The sequence below is a fragment of the Molothrus ater genome, chromosome 17 (genome assembly GCF_012460135.2).
Source record: "Molothrus ater isolate BHLD 08-10-18 breed brown headed cowbird chromosome 17, BPBGC_Mater_1.1, whole genome shotgun sequence".
Lineage (NCBI taxonomy): Eukaryota > Metazoa > Chordata > Aves > Passeriformes > Icteridae > Molothrus > Molothrus ater.
Window position 1 is genome coordinate 9,062,300 of NC_050494.2, and position 23,953 is coordinate 9,086,252.

The 23,953-nt window shown below is 45.9% G+C and overlaps 1 protein-coding gene across 1 annotated transcript in view; it reads left to right on the forward strand.

Annotated features, from left to right (window-relative positions):
- Positions 1–1,840: 1,840 nt before the first annotated feature.
- The window catches only part of LOC118694516 (peroxidasin homolog), a 42,766-nt gene continuing 20,653 nt past the window's right edge, over positions 1,841–23,953 (forward strand). The window contains exons 1-7 of the mRNA XM_036395629.2: positions 1,841–2,004; positions 10,325–10,396; positions 17,781–17,852; positions 18,089–18,160; positions 20,486–20,557; positions 22,066–22,137; positions 23,705–23,874. Of these exons, the coding sequence (XP_036251522.1) occupies positions 1,841–2,004; positions 10,325–10,396; positions 17,781–17,852; positions 18,089–18,160; positions 20,486–20,557; positions 22,066–22,137; positions 23,705–23,874 (694 nt within the window). The remainder of the gene's footprint in view (positions 2,005–10,324; positions 10,397–17,780; positions 17,853–18,088; positions 18,161–20,485; positions 20,558–22,065; positions 22,138–23,704; positions 23,875–23,953) is intronic.

The following is a 23,953-nucleotide window of genomic DNA, read 5'->3' on the forward strand; positions in this document are numbered from 1 at the left end:
AGGGGAAAGGATGGCTCCAAAATAACTGACACATGGTTTGGAGAGAGCATTTTTATCTTTCCAGCTTTGCAGAACAGCTCCTACCAGCTGTGCTCCCCTGTCCTAGCAGAGTCCAGTGGGCTTTGGAAGGAGCTCATGTGGGAGCAGTGAGGCTGGAAGGACAGAGAACTTCAGTCAGGAGGATTTTCACGTAACACGTGTTGCCTGATGCACGTAGAGGATGTGCTTCTAAAAGCACTCAATGCCTCCGGAATCAAAAGCTGTGCTATTCACCAGAGCAGTCTGCTTTCAGCTGTCAGTTGTTGTATGGAGGCTGAAGATGATAATTTGGCTTTTTGTAACCGGTTTTTGTGAGCAGGGTTGGCCTGGGTTGGGTTGGGTGGCCGCTAGAGGACACTCTGCCCAAAACCATGAGTTCAGTGAACTTGCTTAGATGTCCAAGTGATGGCAGGACAAACAAACAGCCTGAGGGCTGAGTGCAGAAAGCCTGCAGGATAATTCTCTTTTATAGCTGGACAAACCAATACATGTTTTACCTTCCATGGCATGAAATTCCTTCCCTTTGTGCTACTCTTATCTGATCCCTTGTCTTGGATGACCCTTTTTTTTGTAAGTAGTTGGAAAGACTTGTCAAAAACATTCTCCCCAAATGCTCAAGTGACAGAGATCTGAACCAGGAAGGTTTAAATGTCACTCTTGTCTTCTTTGCCACATTAATTATTTTGCAATGTACAGTACAAAGCAGATGTGCAGGTTGATGGGAAGCTTTCATTTGACCTGCCAGGTTATGTGGGAGGGTGCTGTGTTGGAAATTCCTCAATATAAATCCTAAGGTGTGTTAGTGCCTCCCTTGTGCTCAACCCATACATTTAGGATATTGTGTAGTAATAGCTTGAAACTAAAGATCAGCTGGTTCACTGTAGCTTCGTTATAAAGGTGATTAATTCAACTGGAAACAAATCCTGCCTTTTGCATCTCAATTTTATCTTCCAGTGGGGAGAAACAAATGGAGGACTGCGTTCCCTACAGTTCAAACTCAGCTGATTTCATGTTTTTTACCCCTCTTCACCCCTCAGTTGCCTTGAATTTCTCAAAAGCCCTGACATTTTCCCAAATGACATTCTTGTTGAAAGAAATTATACTTGGTCAAAAACCTTTGAAATTAATCAGCTTTTACTCTGCCTGAGAAACTTTACAGATTCCAGGGTGGGGTTTTGTCTTTATTTGCAGGTTATTTATCTCTGTTAGTGATCTCCCTTTTAAAATCCCTTCTCTGTTACATCCCATGCCCACTCAATGGTTAGAGGTGTATTTTTGCTTGATGTTGTAGCTACATGTAATAGGAGACAGCCTCTATCCTATGGTACAGCACCATACATTTGACAGGCTGTTCGATAAGATTCTCTTTAGTTTGCAGACTGTGCTAGGGCAAAAAAATAATTGACATAAAACCTTGGCCCTGGATCTTTTGCATCCCAGCTCAGCCCTAGACCACGAGGTCATTTTTTGGTTGCTGTCCATGGAGGTGCACTGTGCTTTCAGAGATGCCTGAGGAGAAGGTGAGGAGTTAATTTGCTGTTTAAAAGAAGCAACAAGGCAAAAATAGATCTGAAGGAAGAGTTTGTATTTCAGCGCCACAATCAGAGAGGGGTGGGGACAGTGTGATCTCCAGTGATGTGCAGAATGGCAGAGAGGGTGGGCGGTTGGACTGTCAAACTGCCTTAATTTAATTGCAAACACATGCTGATGAGTCCCCTCCTCCTGGACCTCAGGGCTGGGAAACTTTTTTTGTCAGCTCCCTGCAGCTCAGAATTGAGGCAAATACGCTCCAGCAAACACCATGCTGATCAAACCTTCAGTTCTTGGAGGATTTTTGTATTTTCTCCTCCTGCCTGGTTTCTCCTGCTCCTGCCCCAGCCGCTGCCTGTGCTTCAGGACTACAGTGAGATGCATGCATCTGATGTTGGAAACCATCCCCGAGATCCCGCCCCAGACAAACATTCTGTGAGTAACCACTTCATTTTCCTGCCTTTCTTACCTGCATGGTCTTTAAAAAGAGGGAAAAAAAAAGGCAAAAGGGTCAAAGGTATACTTTTTATCCTCTTTCCCTCCTGCAGAATTATCAGCCTCAAGAACGGTTTTGTGCTTTTAAAACACAAACCAGAAACTGCATCAGTTAACTGGCATCAGTTAATTGCTGATGGGACAATCAAGGGAATTGAAAAATTGAATGAGAGTAATTTCAAGCAAGCACTAGAAGACAGTTTTGGGGAATCAAAGGTCAAAAATGTTAAACTGAGCTTATGGAAAGGAACACAGTTTGCATTTTAGAAGGCTTTGTGTATGGATGTAGGGGAGAGAGGAAATAGAGCAGCTCAGGCTTTTGTCTCCAGTGACATGAACACTTCCCTTATATATACAACACCATTTCAGTACTGAATTTCTAAGTACTGATTTTCCACTTTCTACTTGAACTGTTCAAATCAAAACTGAGGCTTATTTGGAAAGTAACAGCTGTGTTAAGTCACAGATTACTTGAGAAATAAGAAGATGAGGGAATTGGTGGCTGAATCCATTCAAACAGGAAAGGTGGAGGAAAAGGACACTGAATTCTTGGAGAATCCTCAAGAGCTCTTATTGATAGGTGCAGAAGAGCACTTCTCTGTGATTCTAAACTAATCCTAAATTTAAAGGTGGCTTTAAGATGCAGTGACACGTGACAAAATCCTTCCGTCTGTGCTACTCTTATCTGATCCCTTGTCTTGGATGACCCCTTTTTTTGTAAGTAGTTGGAAAGACTTGTCAAAACTGAATCTTCATGTTCATCCTCCTTAAACTGCTGCCAGCTGCAAAACCTTTCCAACATGAGTTTGAGCAGCTTTTCCCTTAGCTTATAACAAACTCACTTTTATCTCAGCTGGCACATCCATACCAGCATTTCTCTCCTGAACATCTCACTAATATTGTAATGCACTTTCTCTGCTGGCAGCCAGAGGAACATGCTGTGGGCAGGATGGCATTGGACTGCTGCCATCCAGGTCTGCTGTGGTGGGTGGAGACCACAGAGGTTCTTGCATTGGTGGCCCACAGGATGAACTCTACCCTTGCTATAGCTGCCAAAGCTTTCTCACTGCCTGGGCTGGTGCTGGAATGATTATTTACAGTGTGACCCTGATCAGGACTTGCTCACTGGGCAGTGCTTATGTGCTCTTACAGTGACTTGCAGCATCTGACTCTTCACACTCTTACCAATCTTTTTCTCCCCGTTATTCCCCTGAATCTTGAAATATTTAAATATTTAAAGTACCCTGAGACTGATTTTAGCAAAGTAACTTGTTCCTCCCAGTTTAAACCTATTCCCCTATTGAGGGAAAGGTTTGTTCCATTGGCTGAACTGAGGTATTTCTGAAATCATTGAAGCTTAATTCCTGTTCTCTGTTTGCAATGAGGCAAGGTTTGCTGTCACAGTGGAGCCTGAGTGAGTTTCTGCTAGAGATCCTTTGAGTGCAGAGGGAGGGAAGTTTACTGTGTCACCAACTCTTTCTCAGTTCTGGAATGGTGTGCTCCCTCTGGCAGCAGCATGCTTCATTCTCTGTACCACCTTGAATGAGGAACTGGCTTTAAAAACATTAAAGAAATAGTATGGGTGTCAGATATAAAAATTGCAATATTGCAAAGGAAGATAACTCTTCATGAGCCACTATTTTTTAAGATGATTTATTCTTTTTATCCTCTTATTGCTCTCTGCATAATTATAAGCAAACCACATATTGGTGATCATAGACATAAAGAGAGATGAGCGTGGTGGGTGCTCTCTGTTGGCAGATCATGGGCCTTTGTGTGGCAAGGAAAAATCCTGACTGTCTGGCTATCTTGAAGATCTAATGTATGCAAATGCATTTTCCAGCCAGCATCCATTTATATTTCTTATAAATAGCATTTGAGTAATTAAACTTTTTTTGAGTTGTGGAAGATCAAGGAATGCTTCTTAACCAAGCCCTGACTTTTGGTACTGCTAGTGTTTCTCCTGGGAGAACCCTTGTGTCAGACTGAACATTTGGAATTATAGCAAGAATAGGCTTGATCATGGAGTTATTCTGAGCAGAAAATGTGGGATTGGGATATTTTCCACAGTTAATTTTTGGTGTGAACAGGGCTGAGTCTGTCACTGCAGCTCCAAACACCGGTCCCAGGCTCCAGCTTGGTTCCCTCGAAGAATAGCTGCAGTTTCCAGGTGGATTTGCTTTGAAGTTGGGAGTTTGGGACTTTCTGACCTCCGTGACTCCGTGCCACCCTCTCTAAGAATCCTGGAAGAGTGGGGAAGTCTCCTGGCTGGCACAGGCTGTGCTTCACCATTGGCAGATGGCCCCTGGGGCTGCAGCCAGCTGGCGGCACTCGGAGCCGCCCATCGCCTTCCCCGAGCGATGCTGGGATTGGCACGGAACCAGCTCCAGGATTGATGAGCTGTTACTGGCTCCTCTTGGGTCGCCATTTCCCTCCTCCCTTCCCAACCCCAGCTGGGTACAGCTGAGGATCTGGCCCAAAGTCTGGTTTTAGCAGTAGACTATTTATCTTTGGTAATGGAGACTGCTCGCTTCATCCTGAGCAGAGAATGGGATGGCAGGAGCGACTACACATGTACAGATAAGCCATAAAAATTCATGGTGTAGAACTGCAAACGTACTTTGGCTGGTGTCTGTTCAACTGGAACATGATTATCCAGATGTGATCTGCTGGTTACTGCTGGGATTCAGGCAGTTCTTCCAGCCAGCAGCCCAAGGAAGGGAACAGCTGTGGAACATACACTCAGAAAATTTCAATAGGTCTTTAACCTTCACAGCCATTTGTTCTGCAGTGTGACATTTGAAACAATAAACTTTGAAACGTGTGGACATGAGTAGAAGAAATCCATGGAAAGAAGTTCCCCTCTGGCTGGCAGCTAATGGATTGCAATCCAATTATCCATGGGTTATTCTTCTTTCTGCATTATGCAGGGCACATAATGAATGAGTACTGCTGGAGAAACATAGCTGAGGGCACAGGGCAGGATTGGGGATCTGAGCACATGGCTGGCATGAACTGAAGGCGACCCAGTTGTTCACAGACCTGGTTGCTAATTGGGCACTGTAAGCATGGCCAGCTGGACAAGTTTTCTTTCCCTTCCTTGTGTGCTGCTTTTGGTGCCTGCTCAGCTCCTCTCTTCCTCCTGCAGGAGGAAGGCTGGAGTAGGACAGGGTGTAGCTCTCTTAGTCTATTAATAAGCACATTTTGAGAAGGAATTTTATACATTTGTTGGGGAAAGGTTTACTGGGCAAATGAGTTCTTGGAAATGCTGCTCTGTTTGTGGTCTCTGTCGTGTGTTTTGGGTTGAAGAAGGGATTACTCATTTCCTCTGTGTGTGATAATCTTATATACAGCCATTAAATGAACACCCACACATTCTGCATGTGCCAGGTAGAACCTCTTTCTGACTTCTTTCACTGTAGTATTTAATCCTTATTAAACCTTCTAGAGGTGACCAAGAACTTCATGTTCTATTTTTAGAAGTCTCTTCATTGGCAAGAAAATAGGGAGGGAAGGTATTTCAAACATATTTTCTTTCTAGAAATATTCCAGCATCTTTTGATGGAAGGATTCTAAGTCTTGTGATTGTAGCTACCTTAAGTGTTTTAAATTCTGCTTTTGCTGAACTTCCAGTGCTTCAGCATCTGGTTCCCACTTGAGTATTTGTATTTTTGTTGCCCTCACCACATCCCTCTCCCTGTAGGGATACCAGGACTCTTTCCTGTTCTCTTTAAGGAGAAATCAGTATTTTTTTGGTGAAAGAATGTGTGTGTATTCTGGGTAAAAACTTTAATGATCATGCTCGTAAAATGTGGAAGACTGACACTTAAGCTACATGAGACTCAATACTAAAGTGTTTATTTTACTTCCTCTGAATCAGGGTCAGAACACACTTCAAGAAGAGGGAAAGTTTTCTAGCTTTGATGTATCTTGGATAAATGGTGCAAAGGAATTATGCATTAGGTTAAGGGAGTCATGCTGCCATGAATGCCCAAGAACAGACTCAGCTTCTTTGGGTAGGATCAGACCCTACTCTTCATCCCTGCTAATAAATAATAGCTCAAATTATCTAACACTGAGGAATTCAGCATCTTTTTTTGTAATCTTCCTACTTGAGCATGTGTACAGGACCAAAACCATGTTTTGGCCCTACCCTTCCTGGAAAGAGCTAAAGGGATGCCAGGTGGTATTTGAAATGATCCCACCAGGAACGAGGCACCAGCAGATCCCTCCTGCCCTGGCACTGCCCTTCAGGCATAGCATTCCCAGCAGCTTACATGGACAGAAAAAGGGAGATCAAACCAGCTTGGTTCACTGGCTGCTGGATTATGGTCAAGTTCCTGTCCCAGCTGATTCAGAGGGAGCCCTTTTGCAAACCTGACTCCTGTTTGTGGGAGCTGGAATCTTAAAAAGCTGGGTTCAGGAATGCCTGTGGTAATTTTCTTAATTAAAATCTCGTGTTCCTGATTCTTCAGAATGAGTGGTGTGGCAGTGCAGCAGGGAAACACAGCCTGTTCTGCAGAGTGAGGCTCCCTGCAGCTGCTCGCTCTCCACTGTTTCAACCATGATCCCATCCTTTCATTTCCTTGTATCTCCATGCTCAACATATTTTCCTTCCTCTTCACTCTTTGAACAGCCAAATCTTGATGTCTTAAGCTGGTAAGGCCCAAAATAGCCAGGACTTGGAGAATCCCCAGCCCTGAGCCTCCCCATGGTCTCCTCATCTGCCTCTCAGGGCTGGCAGGGCTCAGTTGTCCGTGTAAGGGGTTCTGGGATGAAGGCTGTCATTTATTAAAGCCATTTGGGGACTCGTGTGGGACAGGGACATTCCTGAGTTGGGGAGCTGATGACAGTGAGCCTGGAACTCTTCATTTCCATCTCAGCAAGGCAGTTTTCCCTTCCTGCCAGGACTGGAGTGGTTTGGCAGGACTGGGGAACCTGCAGAGCTGACTCTGATGTTGTGCAGATAAATGTGAGGAATGAGCATCTCTCTGATGCGTGTCCTGGCTCTTCTTGCACGGTGGAAACTTGTCTTATAGGATATTTTTATAGGATGTCTTTCACGCCCTCCCTTCCTCTGGAAACACTGGGAGGAACTTCACCATCTAATCTCTGTAAAAGCACCTTTACTCTCTGTGTCATTGTTGGTGGTGATTGTGTGGCTGCCACTTTCCAACCAGTTCTGGGCAGAACTGTCAGCATCACTGCTGTGCACAGCGTTGGGAGCACAAAGGATTCTTCAATGACACAAACCCAGTAATTTGCACAGAACTGCAGTAAAACGCCTCTTGTAGCTAATTATCTGCTTAGTTAACATAGTAATACATGAGTCTGTGAAAGCCTAAATAGATTAAACAGAAGTGGAAGTTTCTTGTAAAAGCCATTGATTGCTTTATGTGCTAATCACTGATAATTATTTAACAGAAGGCTTGCAGGGATGATTGTTCTGATAGCAGCTGAGAGGCTCAGACTGTGTAATTCTGTAAAGATCCATTTCCCCATCCATGTGCAAATTCTGGCATTCTTTGTAATCTCTGTCAATAATTCCCAAATTCAGAAAAGGTGACTGATTTCTACAGCAGATCCAGGATTATCCACACATTCCAGGTCACTTTCCTGTCAGAGCATGGGGGCTTGGTGAGATTTTAGCTGAGCCAGTCAAACTGGTGGGATCTGTGCTGGGTGATGCTGCTGTCCCAGGCCTCCTCTCTGTGTGAAGGCAGAAGAGCTTCCAGAATCCTTTAGCAGCAGCTGTTCCTTGTGGGAAGGTCATTTGTAATCCCAGACTGCCATCCTTGAAATCATGGGGGAGAGTTAAATTAGGGATTATTTTTTGAATTCCCAGGTGGAAAGAAGTGGGCAGGAGGGAGGGAGCCCAGCTGCTGTGGCGTGGGGCAGCTGGGAGCAGCTGCCCTGGGAGGGGCTCTGTGGTCAGTCCCTGTAAAAAACACATTTGTTCCTGAACAGAGACGTGAATTTCCAGAGTGAGTGCCCTGGGAATAGAGAGCAATAAGTGTTTCTGTGGGAGAGGAGACAAACTCAGTGGGGAATGCTCTCCATCAAACACATTCAAGCCACGGATTCCCAGTGCAGCCCTTCACTGCTGGCGATGATTTAGGCTGAGGCAAGGTCTGGAGTGCAAACGCTAAGGATGAGCCAAAGTATTGGGGTTTTTAAATGGTAAGGAAGAATATGCAGGTTCCTCTGCATGCCCAGGGACATTCTTGGCTGTGCAGGGACATCAACACTGGTATCTTTTAATGCTGTCTTGGGTACAGGGGCAGAATAGCCTGGTCCATCCTCCAGGGCAGAATCCACCTTCCTAAACCATGTGTGGCTAATGCCTGTCTCACCTGAAGTGCACTGGGTGTTTTATGAGCCTTGCTAACTGAGATATTTAAAAAAAACCCTGAATCTGCAGTTTCAGTCAGTGGCTATTTGCCCTTTCTATTTGTAGCAATTTCCTGCCATAGTTATTTTATCTATGGTTAAATAAGCAATTTCAGTTCTTTTCATTGTCATGTTTTCTAGACTCCATATCATTCCCATTGCTTTATTTTGGATTCTCTCCAGTTATTTCACATCATTTCTTGAAATGAAGTGCTCAGAGAAGGGATGCAGTGTTTCAGTTCCATTTTTGTCTGTGGGGAAGCTGTTGCCCTTGTGATGGAGAGCAAACCAAAAAGAACTTTCCAAAGGACTGAAAGATAGCTGGGGTCCAGAGAATCATCTAAAGGCCTTACCTGGAACAGAAAACAGAAGAAAAATTAAAATATTTCATTAAAACAATGAGCTAAGCTTTATTACATGCTCCTTGGGGGTGGTGTAGTTTAAAAAGAGCTCTACTTCTGTGTGGTTTAAAGGACTGCAGTTGTCTTCATTCATTAAAACACTCAGAGCTTTTTGTCCCCACCTGCAGCCTGTGACCCAAAGTTGGATTTTACACTGCACTGCCCTCCCTGAGCATGGCCAGCTCCAGCCCTGACCTCTGTGTGCTCCTCCCATGTATTTGTAATGTTCCCTATTACCTGCAGCTGCCTGCACTAATTACAGGGTCCTTTACAACCCCCCAGGGCAGCGGGGTTGGTGTTTGTGCATTGCAGGCTGTAAATCGAGTTTGCATTTCTTCACCTTTTCTCCTAGTCTGGTCTTTCCTTTTAACGAGGCCGTGGAGAAGAGGCAGCACAGTGTGCTGTCACTGCTGCCAGGGCTTAATTGTGTTTGGCTTCATGGTGGCAGCCATTGCCTGGAAAAATCCACAAAGGTACCCCTCAAATTGACGTTGCCAGGGAAGAAAGATACAAAACTCCCTCTGAGAAGAAGGGCAAGAAATGCACATTTGAAGCTATGCAAGTTAAGCCCAACATTTTCTGCCTAAAAAGTGAGAAAATTTATTATGAATTTTTTAGCATAGAATGACTACATTTTGCAAATTGCTTTTTTCCTCTTGAACAAAATTCCCTTAAAAGGCTGCCTTAACATGAAAAAATAGCTGTGTATTCCCTAAATGTGATAGATCAAGTAGTGCAGGAGGAAAAAAATCCACTTCAGTGTGTGCTTTGGACAGAAACTTGCAGCAATCCCCATTTGTCAGCTTTTGTGATTTGTTATAATACACGGGGCCATGCAAGGTGCCAAATCAATGCACCACGTTCCCTATAGATGTGTTTATCCTTGGTTAACCAGGTTAAACCACTTAGCTCTTATTTCATTATCCCATTAGCAAGCCAAACCCCATGGTTTTTGGTTCCAAGCTGATGTAGTTCCATGGGCAGCCCTTGAAATTTGCCAGAATCCCCTGGACTCCAGTAATTCTAATTGCAGTTGGCACAGATCTGAAATGCAGGCAGAGATAAGCTGTTGTAAGTCTTGGAGCATTGCAGAGCAAAATGGGAAATTCTTATTATATGAGGTTATTTGAGCAGATTTAACCATTGTAGGGCAGAGAGAGTTTTAGTAGGGAGCTAAATTATGGGTCCACATGGTGATGTGTGTTTCTCTATAAATCAGGATGAGTTGAAAGAGTAATTGCATGTGCACTTGGGGTGTTTTGCTGCAGACTCTCTTCTGGTGCTCATGAGAATGGTCCCTTGAGTCCTTTTAGTGTCTGGTTTTCTGTGGAATTAAAGAATTTTATCACTATAGGCTTGTCCCAGCTTTTGCCTGACTTTGCAGACAAGAGCAGACCCCAACAATTGTCCCCACTCCTTCTCCACTCCCTTCCCTGCTCTAATGACTTGTTTATATCCTCTGCTTTTAGAGACTTACGCTTCAACCACATCAAGGAGATACAGCCTGGAGTCTTCAGAAGACTGAAGAACCTCAACACACTGTAAGTTGCACTCCAAGGATATCCATTTATTACTTGTGTTAGCACTGTCCCCTAAAATGGCTTAAAGGTGGCCTTGGGATTTTATTTATTTCAGTCAAGTTGTGCATATCCAGCCACAGCTTTAAAATTCCCTCTGTTCCACCCTGTGTCATGTTACCCTTTTAAAAAATGTGGGGTTTAATAACTTCCATTTTTCACAATTAACCTCTCTGCTTGAAAATAAAACATGATGAGCTCTAGCACTGACTGGAGATGTTTGAGCAGGTATGGCCTTAGAGTAGCCCATAAAAGAAGTTCTCATCTGGGGTCAAGACAGTGGAGGGGTGAATTAAAATCATCTTCCTTTCTATGGTCTCCTTTAGCACATGAACCACATCAGTTGCTCTGTGTGAGTTCCACTGAGCACCCTTCAAATGCCATCTTTCCCTTTGCCCTAAAAGAAGTACCTACATCTGCCCTATCCAGGTAGGAATGGGGGTGGAAAGCTGCCAGTCCAGCCTTGTTTCACACTCACATCACTGCTGCACTAACCAGCTTCTCACTCTTCCCAAGGGAAATCCTGGGATTCTCTGCTCCTTCTGGCTGCTGCAGGGCTGAGGGTTTGGAGACAGATCTGAGAGCATCTGCACCCCATAGCCAAGGAGCTGCAAACACCCCAGCTCCCAAATCAGAACCAGAAGCTGTGTCAGCACTGCACTGTGCTGGATGCAGTCGGGATGTTGGGACTCAGATCTAATTACTCGAGCTGTGACATGGTGCTAACAGCCATGGGATTTCCAGGCCCAAGCTGAAATCCCTCAGTGAGGCAGAGCAGCTCCTTTGGGAACCTGACAGTTGTTCATACATCCGTGATCCCAAATGGTAACAGAAATTCAAGTTGTTTTTTTTTCTTTCTGGCCTTGAGTGATCTGAAGTCCCTGATCCTGTGAAGGTGGCAGACCTGGGCAATAAGGCATTCAGTCAACACTAAGCAGTTGTAGGAAAAGTGGGATTACAGCAGGACTTTAATACTGAGACCTGCTGAAGTCTTTATCAGCATTTGCCAAAGATCCTTGCACTCTGTGTGTAGGGCTGAGTGGCCAAGCCATGAGTGCAGGATGCTCTGAGTACCCTGGCTGTGGCCAGGACGGGTGCTCATCAAATGGACTGGTCAGAAACTTTACTGCCACTGATGCTGTACATCCAAACAGCCCCAGGTTAGTCTCTCACACAGCACTGTGTGATATTCAGTTGCCAAAAATAATAGGGAAGAAAGGATGCTTTGGATGGATTTCTGTCATTTGAGATAGAGTCAGATACAGCGAGAAATGAGAGAACACTATCTAGAGAGATAATAGAGTCCAAATCTGTAGGGTTTTGCCTTATCACCAAGCTCTGCTGAGGCCTCTTGATCTCCAGCCCTGCTCTTCCACCCCTGGAGCTCTCCTGAGTGAGGATACAGAGGGTTCCAGATGATGTCATCTCAGTGTGCTGCAGGCAGATGTTTGGCAGCAGCTCCCAGGACCACCGGGCGAGTTTCAGCAGAGCCCTGGGGAAAAGGAGGATGCTGGCAGGGCTTCACTGGGACAGAGGCTCCACCCAACCTGCTGAGCTTTGTGAGGGTCTCAATTCCTGCCCTGCCAGCTCCTTGGACTGGGCAGGTCTCTGACCCCTGCAGGATTTTGCTTCTGTCTTCTGACTCCTCCACTCTGTGCAGAGTAGATACAGACAGGGCCTGAGTGAGGGGAAGGACCTGACTCTCTCTAACACCTGTTTGTGCTCCACAAATTTCTCCAGCTCTTTTTCCTTTCTGTCTCCACACTCTCCTGGACAGACCTCAAGGACAGCAAGTCCATGAACAGATATTAGAGGGAATAGTCAGGAATGCACCCCTGGCATCCCTGAGCTCATGATTTGGGATGCCAGGGCAGTAAGAACAGTCTGTTTCCACAGATGGTGGGCAGCCACTCCTCCTTTCCCTAAACAGTGTCCTATGGCCATTGTCAGAGCTGGAGTACTGGACCAGGTGAAACACGGCTCTAAAAAAATACTGCATTTTTATATTTGGATTCTGAAAATCAACCTGATTTGCCAAGGCAACTTTTCCATTTAGATAGTACTTCTTATGCTTAGTTGTATTTCCTGGTCTGGCCAGCAGACTGGAGCACTCAGTTATTCTCACACTTGTGATAAACTCCCACGGCTGGAGAGTTTGATAACTGACTGAGAGAACATTGCACCTCACACTCCTGAAGGAAATTTCTCTCCAGGAACTTTGGTTTGTCCAATTCCCACATCAAAACTGACAAGAGCTGAAGAATTTGCTGGTGTTTCTTAGATGGTAAATTTTACCTGAGGACTTAGATAGCGTTTCAAGTGATAAAGAGAATAAATCCTTTAAAATCCCTGAGAGACTTCCTGGGAAAATTTGTCCAGAAAATTTGAAGGGAGAAGTTTGGACTATAGAATAGCTCAGGTTCCACGTGCAGAGCTCTGAGCTTGCAGCTTTCTGCCATTGAATTTAAATAAATCTTCCATAAGCAAATGAATGTTTTTAAAAGAGCTTTTCCCACTAATGGCAGAGGAAGTGCAACAGATTCTGGTGAAGCTTCTGTTCTCCATCTCCTTTAGGGCAGGGTGGCTGTTCTGTGTCCAAGTTTGACAGTTTATAAACCACCCTGAAAAGGAAACCTTTGTAGCCTGTGTTGGATGCAGGGAAATGGGTTGAGATCCTGACAGGAGAGGAGCCTGTGTGGATGTCCAGTGGAGCTGTTCAACAGCTCAGACCCTCCCTTCTGCTTTCCTCTGGTGTGGGAGATTTGATGAATCACAGAGCACTACTTTAGCACTAAAACCAGGAGCTTTGTGTGTGGAAGAGTCACAGTCACTGTTTGCTTCCAGCTGGCCACTCCTGGTGCAGCAGCACAGGTGATGAGAAGTTATCCTAAATCCTGCACCACTGGGAGCTTCCTGTGTACAGGTGGAGAGGTTCTCTTGGGCTGAACATCTCAGAGAGTTGTAAGATTTCCTTGTCCTCTCCTACTGGCTCTGCCCTGTTCCCATCTGCGCTGATGGTGCTGGGTATTTTTAAACTCTTAATATTTCCCCTTGCTACAAAAAAAAAAAAAAAATAGCAGGGAGAGTGAGGCAAAACCCCTCTTGTATGGCATCCCCAGCTCCCCCAGGTCCAGGAGAGCTGTTTTGCTGCAGTTTGCCATCACTTGCTGCATGGCTGAAGCCAACATTAGCTCAGAGCAGGTGCTGTGGGAGAGAGAGGAAATGCTGTGAGCCCATGGTGAGGCACAGCCTCTCCCTGCTTCCCAGTTTTTAATCTTTTAGGTAATTTCTGGGTGGGGATGGATGATGAGAGCCCTGTGATTCCCAGGGAGTCACTGCTGCCTGACCCCTTTGGTTCCCTGCTGTTCAAAGGGTTGCTGCTCCCTGGGTCTCTCCAGCATCCCCCACAGAAATGTCCAAGCCAGGGACCAAAGTTTCTTTACATCCCCAGTGTGTATTTTGGTATTCCTGAGGCAAGAGCACCCTGGAGAACAGGGACTCTCTGGAGACCACATTGCTTGTGCCTCTGCCTGGCCCTTTGCCCTGTCACTGCTCACTTCATGTTTCTCTTTCTGCTCAGGTGAGAGCAAAACACTTCTGGTGAGCCCTGCAGCTCTGCTTTAGGTGCTGCTGCTGCTAAAGAGCCTCAGAGTGAACAGAGCAGCAATGTGGAGTTTCTGTCTTTTACTCTTTAGTAACTCCTGAGAGAATGTGCTCCTGCCAGCAAGGAGAGGATGTCAGAGCCTGCTTGGATCTCAGAATAAAAGTTCCTCCCTTAAATATGGGAAATAACTATTCCAGATCATTCTGTCAACAAGGGGGAATGTGTGGTTGAACATAAAACTCAATTTTTCTCCCCCTCTAAATACACTACGTGATGATTTCTATTAATGGTGTGAGGAAAAAAATAGCTGTTTTGTCACAATGACTGCAGCATGTGGATTGTCAAATGAAAGGAGGAAAGAGAACATGGTTTGAGCCTGAATTCTGTCCTGTCACATCATTTAATACATTCTTCAAAACAGAAAGCCACTCATTTAATGGAACTTAAGCCTGTGCCTGGAAACCTAGAGAGAGGGTGGGGAGGGAGAAAGGAGAGGCAGTCACACATAAAATCTAGAGGAAACTGAATGTAAAACGTTCTCTTGGTGAATCTGGGCCAGATCTCATGGTGCTCGTATATCTCAAACATCCCAGAAGAGTTTGGCAGGAATACAGCCTGTGTGATTGAGTTCTCCTACTCATGTGGAGTCCAGTTCATGGGGCACGAAGGGGAATGCCCCATCCTATTGCCAGGAAATGTGCTTCTGGTACTTTTAATTAAGCCTGCTTTGCTACAGGGTGTGGTTAAGATAATGAGAGAGATAATGATATTCCCAGATCATTATTTATTTATTATTTTATTTATTCCCAGCAGATCTGGGTCCCAGCTTTCAGCCCTCTAAGGGCAGCAGGAATTGGGCATTTTTGCTGTGGATGGCAGCTGGGACCAACGGCCAGGCCATGTCGGGATTTGGCACACTGCTCTGCCTGGGTGAATTGCACAGACAGCTGTGCAGGAGCCATCCAAACTCTCTCCAGGAGCCAGCTGTGCTGCCTTGTCCATGGATTTCTCTGAAAGCAGCATTTTGGAATAAGTGGGCTATTATGGGCTTCACCATTATCTCACTTTCCAGTGTTTTCCAGGACTTATCCTTCCATTACAATGGGGAATCCTGAGACAGGAAGCAGAGATGGCTTCTTCCATGCACTTTTTATTCTTAAATCAGGCAATGAACAAGTTTTTAAGTGTCAGACGATGAGATAAGAGCCCTGTGTGCTGCTTGCCATCTGAACTTCCAGGATTCATCTTATTTGGCTGGCTCGGTGATTACACTCCCTTGAACTGAACAAAATAGCCAAGACAACAAAACAGTCTGGGATAATGCTTTTAAATAGCCCCAAAACACAGCCAGACAGCATAATGGAATTTGAAATCCTAGTGGAGATCAGTCCTGGTCTGAACTCTGAGCATTAAAGATAACAATCAGCAAAGGGCTCCAGACTGTGCTGCTGCATGGGGCTGCTCAGGCTGTTGCTGTGACCCTGCTCACCTGGTCACTGCACCTGTCCCCTGGGAGGCGAATGGCCAATGCCAGGTGTGTGCCAGGTGCTGACATCCATGGCAATGAGGTCGGTGCTGGCAGCCCACTGTGTGCTCAGCAGTGGGGCCAGGGCTCAGATAACAGAGCAGGAGCTGCCTGGTCCTGCTCTGGCCAGAGATGGAAGCTGATGGGGCAGGGAGGGAAGCAGGGCTGGTGCCTGGGTTGCCTTTGTCCTGTGGGCAAATAGACAAAAGCCCTCTCCCACACTGCCCTCAGGCATTCATTGCCAGCCCTTGGGTGTTCAGTCGTCAAATAAACTTTTGGGTTGATGCTCAGGGACTGTGTTTCCACTCAGCATAGCCGGCTGTCAGAGCAGGATCGTGTGTTCCAAGGACCTGACATCATTTTTGCATCCTTAGGAGTGAGCCCGGGCTGTTTGACCTCAGCTGTGTGTGAGCCATTGCTTCCAGCTGTGCAGGAGCTTTCCAGCCTTCTCTGCCTTCACCTCTGCAGGCTGCCTGTGCCCAGCCCTGGGCTGTGCAGCCTGGCAGTGCCACCCACACCCCTGGTGTCAGGGCAGCTGATCCAGGGAGGATGGGCAAAGCCAGGGCAATGAGGTTTTCCTCAACCCCTCATTGCCTGCCTTACAAAGCTGTTTGCTCTTGGGTTTCTCACATGCTTTTTCTGACCCTCAGTGTAATTCTCCACCTGAGAAAAAGCTGGTGGAAAGCTGCATCGGCTGCCTGGAGAGAACTTGTAAAGCTGCCATCACATGTGTGTGTGTGCTTCTGACATCTTCTATCTCTTCTGTCATCCTTGAGGTGTTTGATTTCACCTTAATCTTCTTTTCCCACAAGTTTTTTGCCATTTCTCCCCATCTCTTTGTCTTTTCTCTCCATCCTTTACCTGCACAAACTGGTTTTGGCCAGGAAAAGGCCTTGGCTTGTAATGACAGAGGCTTGGCTGCTCTTTTTTGTCCAGAAAAGCAAGGCAAAGATTGGGTTTTGCTGCAGGGAAAGTGCTGAACTGTCTTCTCACCTGCTGCCTGCTGGCAGATTGTTCCTGAGGAGCAGAGCTATGGCAAAAATCAGCTTGTAAAATGCACATCCAGTACATGTATTTAATGTGACCCAACATAGTAAGGTCTGGCTGCTTGCAGAGGGAATTGCTGTTTTTCCTACAACACCTGAAAAAGAAATCTTTGCAGCACAGACTCACAGATTCCCTCTCTGCCCACAACTCCATTTAGGAATTTTAAAAATGAGTGGTGCCTGGTGAAATCCTTGCTCTGGGCTGTTCAGCACTAAAAACCCCCCCAGCTCTGAGCTTTGCCAGACCTGAACCTCAGTGGGAGCCACGGCGAGAGACCCACGGGAGGGCAGCCACGAGGAGCAGCTCAGCTTTGTGTGTTAGGGAGCTATTTATAAGTGATTTATTGTGTTTTCTCCGTGCTGGGCTTGGCAGGGGCTGCAGCAGAGCTCTGCAGGGCTCAGCTCTGTGGTTACAGTGCTGCACAGCGTGGCTCTTGCAGAGCTGGGCTGTTTCTGGTCACTGGCACCAGGCATCAGCTGCACACACAGCCATGGCAGCTGCACACACCAGTGTCACACAGCTCTCCAGTGCCACGTGGCCCAGAGGTTTTGGATTAAAATCTGGCACAAAGCTCCTGAGATCGAAGGAGGTTGTCTGTGAGCAGCCTCAGGAGTCAAAGTTGAATTTATTTCTTTCTCATTTGTGTGTATCAGTTACAAGGTGATTAGAGCAAAGCTATTAGCATTTTGTGGCTCCTGTAACTCCACTGGGAACTGGTGTTTCAAACTGCATTTGTACTTCTAAAATCTGGCTCTGCACTCCCCTGCTCACTTGTTGAACACAACCAGGCACCTCCAACACCCACTGTGGTTGCACAAGAGTGACAGCAATGATTTAAAATCTTACTCCTCACTGCTTCTTTCTGCCTGTCTCCCATCCCCTCATCCCTTTTCTGGATGAAATTGTCACTTTGGGATGAAAACTGTGGCAAAAGGTAAGGAAAATACTTTGAACACTGCAATATTGGAAGTACTTGGCCCCTCTGGGTGAGAAACCTTCTTACTGCCTTGGCTGGTGTGAAGACCCAAACTTTGACTTGCTAACCCCATTAAATCTTTAATTCTGTGACACCTGGGCTCAGAATTTTTCAGTGGGCATCCAAGAACAGAAATGCCACAAATCTCACACGTGCTGACTTTACGAGCTGTGTTTTACTTTCTTGATTTAAACAGGCTGCTGAACAATAACCAGATAAAACAAATCATGAGAAGATCCTTTGAAGATCTGGAGAACCTGAAATACCTGTGAGTTGGTGGCTGAGTAATTTTTGACCTCTTCAAAATCTAACAACCCACTTTTAATATTTGCCAGGATGTACTGTGTGTGTTTGGAGTTGAGTGTCAGGGTATAAAACATTGCCCTTGAACCCAGGCAGCAAGTTCTGTTTTGGGTTGAGGGTCATTGCTGTTTCCTGTGACTTTTTAGAGCACAACTGCTGATCAGTTCCCCTAATGCTGTTTCCGTTCTCTCCTTTTGAAAGCTACCTTTATAAAAATGAGATCCAGAGCATCCAGCAACATGCCTTCCACGGGCTGCATTCCCTGGAGCAGCTGTAAGTACAGATGAGCCTTGTTTGCATGCTGTGCTGCCAGGCTTGGGGAGCAGCAGGCACTTAGGGAGGGGTGACACGAAGCTGCTGCTCTTTTCTCATCCACATTTGCCAGACTACACTGGGTTCATTTCAAAACAGCTGTTCTGGGTATTGGTTTTGATCAGTTAGTGCTGAGGTCTCTTCCTACTGGTGTTCCATGTGTTTTCTCCGGCACCCAAACCTCTGGAGCATAGGAAGAACCCAGCTGTGCCCCTGATGGCTTTTATTTCCAAGGACCTTATGAGGGTCTGCAGGAGGGCTGGGAGCAGAAGGCTCTGCTGGGTTTGTGTCTGGGCATTCCTCGAGCAGAAAGTCAGATCTGGTCCTTTACTTAAATTGAGGGTGCTGGTTTAGTTTCTCTCTCATCCAAAGCTCTGCTGGGAATGAATGGATGCAGTGCAAGCTGGGAGCTGGGGCTGCCAAGTATTCCTGGGAGCTACCAGGGTGGTGGTGCTCCCATGCTGCAAAGCATCTGGAAATTGCAGCGGGGGAAGATGAAGGATCCAAACAAACACAGTCATGACCTTCCCTCGAGCCGCATGGCGCTCTGCGCTCAGTCTGGGCTGGAGGGAGCCTCGTGTGCTTTCCTGGCAGCTGGAGTCCATCACTCCAGCAGTCCCCATTTGCTCCCCTTCTGTCTAGGGCAAAGCTCTGCTGTTTTGATTTTTGACTCTCAGTGCACCGCTCTCGTGGTGAGATGGGCAGACTGAGATCTGGCTCTTCTGAAGTGCCTTCCTGAAACTGGGACTGGATTTTTCTTGCTTGGGACTGGTGGAGGGAGTGTGAGCCTGGATATTTGAATTACAGATATGTGAAATGGTTTGGCTTAGGAAGGATCTTAGAGCTCATTTCATCCCACCCCCTGCCATGGGCAGGGACACCTCCACTGTCCCATGTTGCTCCCAGCCCCATCCAACCCCTTGGACACATCCAGGGATGGGGCAGCCACAGCTTCTCTGGGCACCCTCCACCCTCACAGGGGACAATTCCTTCCTAATGATTTATTCTTCCTAGATAATTCAAATACAGGATTGCTTGTATCATTGGAGAGCAGGGACCAAAGGTGAAACTGGTCTAATTCCTGAATTGTTCCCAGCTGCAGCATTTATAGGGCTGGAATGTGACCAAGGACTTTGCTGTAAAAGGAATAGGATCCATCTTGTTCTCCAGGTTGACAGCACAAGAGGACAGAGCATAATTGGAAGTTTCAGGCAATCCTAACAATTGGTGTGCCACCAAGCTTGTGTACACTGTGGTTCGTCAGCCAACTCAGCAAGGATGCCTGGGAGAAAATTTAGGAAGCTGGAACTGGCTCTAAGCTGAGCTTAGAGAGCTGATGCTGCCCACAGGGATATTTCAGCAGTGAGTGTTCCAGACTTGATGTCACGAATAAAAGAAAAAAAACCAAAACCAACAAACCCACAAAACCAACAAACAACCCGCTGAAAGTCCCATCTGTTTTCAATCCCAGGCAGGCTTAACTCCAGAAGAAATAGCTTTGCTCAAATCCTACCCCGTTTTCCTGTCCCCACAAGCCAGCTTTTCAGGAAAAAGTATAACCCAAGTGATGGACAGGATCAGATGCTTTCCTCAAGGTCCAGAGCAATCTCAGCAGGCATCTGAGAGTGATTAGAGCACGTCCCTGTCCTCCCCACTGTGACCCTCCAGTGCAGAATCTGAGTCACCCTCTCTGATACTGGACCATTTATCATGAATCCTTCCATTACAAATCAGGCAGCCATGTGGAGGCTTAGGCAATTATTTCTCAATGCAGTCAGCTACAATAGCAGAATGAGTATTTGTAGATCTGTGGTTAATCTGTGTCTGCTGTGAAATTTATGCCTGTGTAAAATAAAGGAGAATAGTTTAGGCAATTTGGGGGCTGTAAAAAATCCATCTAAAGATCAGGAATGTGTCAGTTGTGCTGGTGAATGTCACAGCTCATGGCAACAGGGAGGCTCAGGTATTGTGGTGAGTTGCTCTGCAGGCAGCACGTTTTTTTTCTTGATGGCAAGGGGTGACCTGGGACAGGCAGGAGGTCCCCTTGGCCTCTGGACTGGCAGGTCACACTTTGGATTTTAGTGGAACTAAAAATATTAGTCTGTATTAGCAGAAAAGCCATGTTGGCTGCTGTGTTTGCATGTGGAAACTGGAGACACTAACATGGATTCTGGCTTCTCCACACCTTCCCTGAGATGAGTGGTGACCAGCTGGGGGGCACTGGTGGGTTGATCTGGAAAGATCTTCTGTCTCTTAAATTCAATCTGTGTGTGATTTCTGTCACAGGTACCTGCATTTCAACAACTTGGAAAGTCTGGAGCTGGAGACTTTTAGTGACCTGCCTAAACTTGAAAGGCTGTGAGTAAAGATGGGGAATTTATTGGGACTAGGAGGGTGAGGAGAAGGGGAAAAACCCCTTTATTTAGTGCAGCAGTTTTGCTAGCATGGAGTGTGATCTCCAAAATGCAAAAAGAAACTTCTTTAAAGAAAGAGATTTTACATAATTGCTGAGGGGGAGGGTGACTGAGGATGTGAAGGGAATTTCCCATTTTATGTTATGTTCAGGTTTCCATCTAAATAGGAGTAAATCTGCAGAAAGTCCTACAGCTGGTCAAGCCAAGTGAAATTTTACTCTGAGCATAAGGTCAGCAACGTTAGTCACTGTTGGGCAGAGTGAGCTAAATAAGGGGGTGGAAAAGGGATAAAGTCAGAAGAAAGTCTAACAAGAAAAACACACATCCTTCTTGAAAGCAGTAAGGAAATGGAGTCTCCTGCTCCCCAGGATTGCTTCTAGCAGTAATGGAGCCACCAGTACAACAGTCCATCTGTGGTTCCCACTCCATGGAGAAACCAGCAGACTCTTCTGGGCTCTGTGGAAATGTGCCTTATATCCATACATGCCAAAGAAATAAAACTGTGGGATCCCACACCCTTAGGAAAATTCAGACCTGGATCAGTGCATGGCTGATCTCAGTCACTGTATTGGATCCAACAAAAATTCTGGATTTAAATTTTAAAGGAAGGTTTTTCAGCCTCCAAGCTGGGCAACCAGGCTGGACTCTGGTGCACACATGTGTGTGCAGACATTTGCACTCGACCTGTGCTGCTTTTGTGTTCTCTCCTGTTCCACCACCTACTAAAATTACTTAATCTCTTTTATCAACGGTCTCTCATGAGTTTTAGATGTAACCAACACAAGTAAATTCCCCCACCATTATGGGAATGGGGAGTTCATGGTCCCCTCTTGGTCCCCATTAAGTTTGTGCATTTTAGCGCAATCAGGGTTTCCCCCTAACAACTGGAGAGTTTTATGTGTGTGCTAAGATTTTGGAAGTGAGAATTTACCTCAGTTTTGTTCAGAGACAAGCCCAGTTTAGGTGGCTGTTGTCTGAATTAGATTTGCTCATGGATTTGGGCTAATAACTACATGGAGTCCAATGCAGGAGTTGTCTAACACCAATGGCTGCCCTTGTGGAATTGTCACATCATCTGCACAGGGCAAGGAAAAGATCCCTTCTAAACTGGAGCTGACCCGGGCCCAGAAAACAGAGGGTGGGTCCAGTCTGAGGGGATTTTGTGCCCTTTCTCCTCCCTGTGCAGAGAAACTGGAAGGATCCAGTTCCAACCTGTTCCATCCCATCCTGAGTCACGGTTTCCAGCCCACGCCCGCTCTTGCCTTTGGCATGTTACGTCACACCCACCAAGGGATGAAATCCCTCCAGCTCATGGAAACAAACGTGAATTCAAACACTGAGCTCCGTTTGGATGAGTGGCCTTTGCATTGAATCCGAGTTGTGACCTGGGGTGTTATCATCCTCACAGTGCAAATACTGAATAATGTTCTGGCATGGCTTCTCCCACTGCAGATTCTTGCACAACAACAAGATTTCCAGGATTCATCCAGGGACATTCTCTCAACTGGAATCCCTCAAACGGCTGTAAGTAAAAAATATTGCCTGCAAAGAGATTGTTTGTCTTCAATCAGATGGGCAGGACCTGAGGAAGAATGTGCCTGGTTGGCAAAGCTTTTAGTTGTTGCACTTCTAAGGCCACTGCTTAGTTTATAAAACAGTTTTGATTGGACCTGAAAGCTTATTTAAGCAGTTAGAAGTTTCTTTATGCTAGTGTCTAATTATAATCAGCTTACAGCTTAATAATGCCGCAGGAATGAACGTTCCTGGAAAGTCTTCACAAGAGTTTGAACCCATAAAACATCCTTGAAAAATGTAGAAAGTCCAGGTCATGGATATGACCTTGAACATGTCTGTAGATCAGTATCTAACATGGTTAGAAAAATCATAGTCATAAAAGAAAAGGCTTGTTTTCTAGATTGAAATTAGTCAGAGGAGTGCCAAGGGGCATGATTCCCATTCCATGCAGGAATTCCCCAGAGTGCCATTCCCACATAACCTGTCTGTCTCTTCAGCTTACTTCTTTCTTGCTTTGGTTTTATGATCTCTGGAAATAAGTTCTATGATGTGTTTGGGAGGAAAAAAATTCAAAAGGTAAAGAATTTTGGTGTTCTGCCATGATTTTCAAGTACAATAAAGTAATGTATTTCTCACTGCTGCCCTCAGTGATTTCTGCAAGCAGGTAAAATGTTTCACTTCTCTTTAACAGGGAATATCTTGTGAAATGCTGTCTGTAGTGCCAGAGAAAAAGATGGGATGTCTATAAAATACTCAGTCATGGCCCTGTGTGAAATCTCACATTCTCAAATATGTGACCCTGAAAGTGTTAGATTTTTCTTCCTTTTTTTGTTTGTTTGTTTGTTTAGGGTTTTTTTTGTATTTTGTTTTTGGATGGCTGTCCTGGTTTTGAAAACCATGACAATGGCTCAGACCCATCAACTGTAAAACTGTCAGTGGGGAAGGAGGAACAAACTAATCCCCCTGTAGTCCTCATTTATCCTCACGGATAGCACTGCTTGTAGGAATGAGGTCAGTGCAGGGAAGAGGCTGGGGGCACTGGGAGGTCACTGGAGCTCCATTTGCTCTGGTTCAGGCTTGTGTTGCAGTAATAAAAGTTCTTCCAGTTGTGCAGAAATGCTGCAACCCCTCACAGCTGGTTTCAGGAAGGGTCTGATCCCATCCACACATAAATAAATGGTGGTGGTGGGGGGGTGGTGTTGGAGATAAAAGAGAAAAGCTGTAACAGAGGCAGTTAGGCAGTTCTTACAGAATTCAGTAAAGGTTGAAATCTCCATCCCAGGGTAAAACCCCAACATTTCAGTGTCTCAAGTAGTCCAAAACTGCATAATCCGGTTTAACTAAATAATTTCTATTTGAAACTGGAATAGTTTCTAGTAGTTTTCTAATTAAATCTTTCTAATTGGTCAAGCATCCTAGCTTACCATTGTGGTAATGAAATATCTCGGATTTTCACTTGGGATATAACCAAATACAGGGCAAACCACCCAGGTGACCCTGGAGAGCTGTGTCCCCTGGAGAAGGAGGCAGCCCAGCAGCCGCAGCCTGGGCTCTCAGACGCCTTTTGCTGTTGCAGGAGGCTGGACTCCAACTCTCTGGTGTGTGACTGTGAGCTGCTGTGGCTGGCAGAGCTGCTGAAGCAGCACGCAGAGCAGGGCAGCATCCAGAGCGCCGCCACCTGCGAGGCTCCGCGGGGCCTGCACGGCCGCTCCATCGCCACCCTGACCGCCCAGGAGCTCAACTGTGGTGAGCCAGCTCACACCCTCCACTGTGATCCCTGCAGCTGCCCTGTGGGCTGGAAATTGCTCCCTCCTGCCCTTTTCCT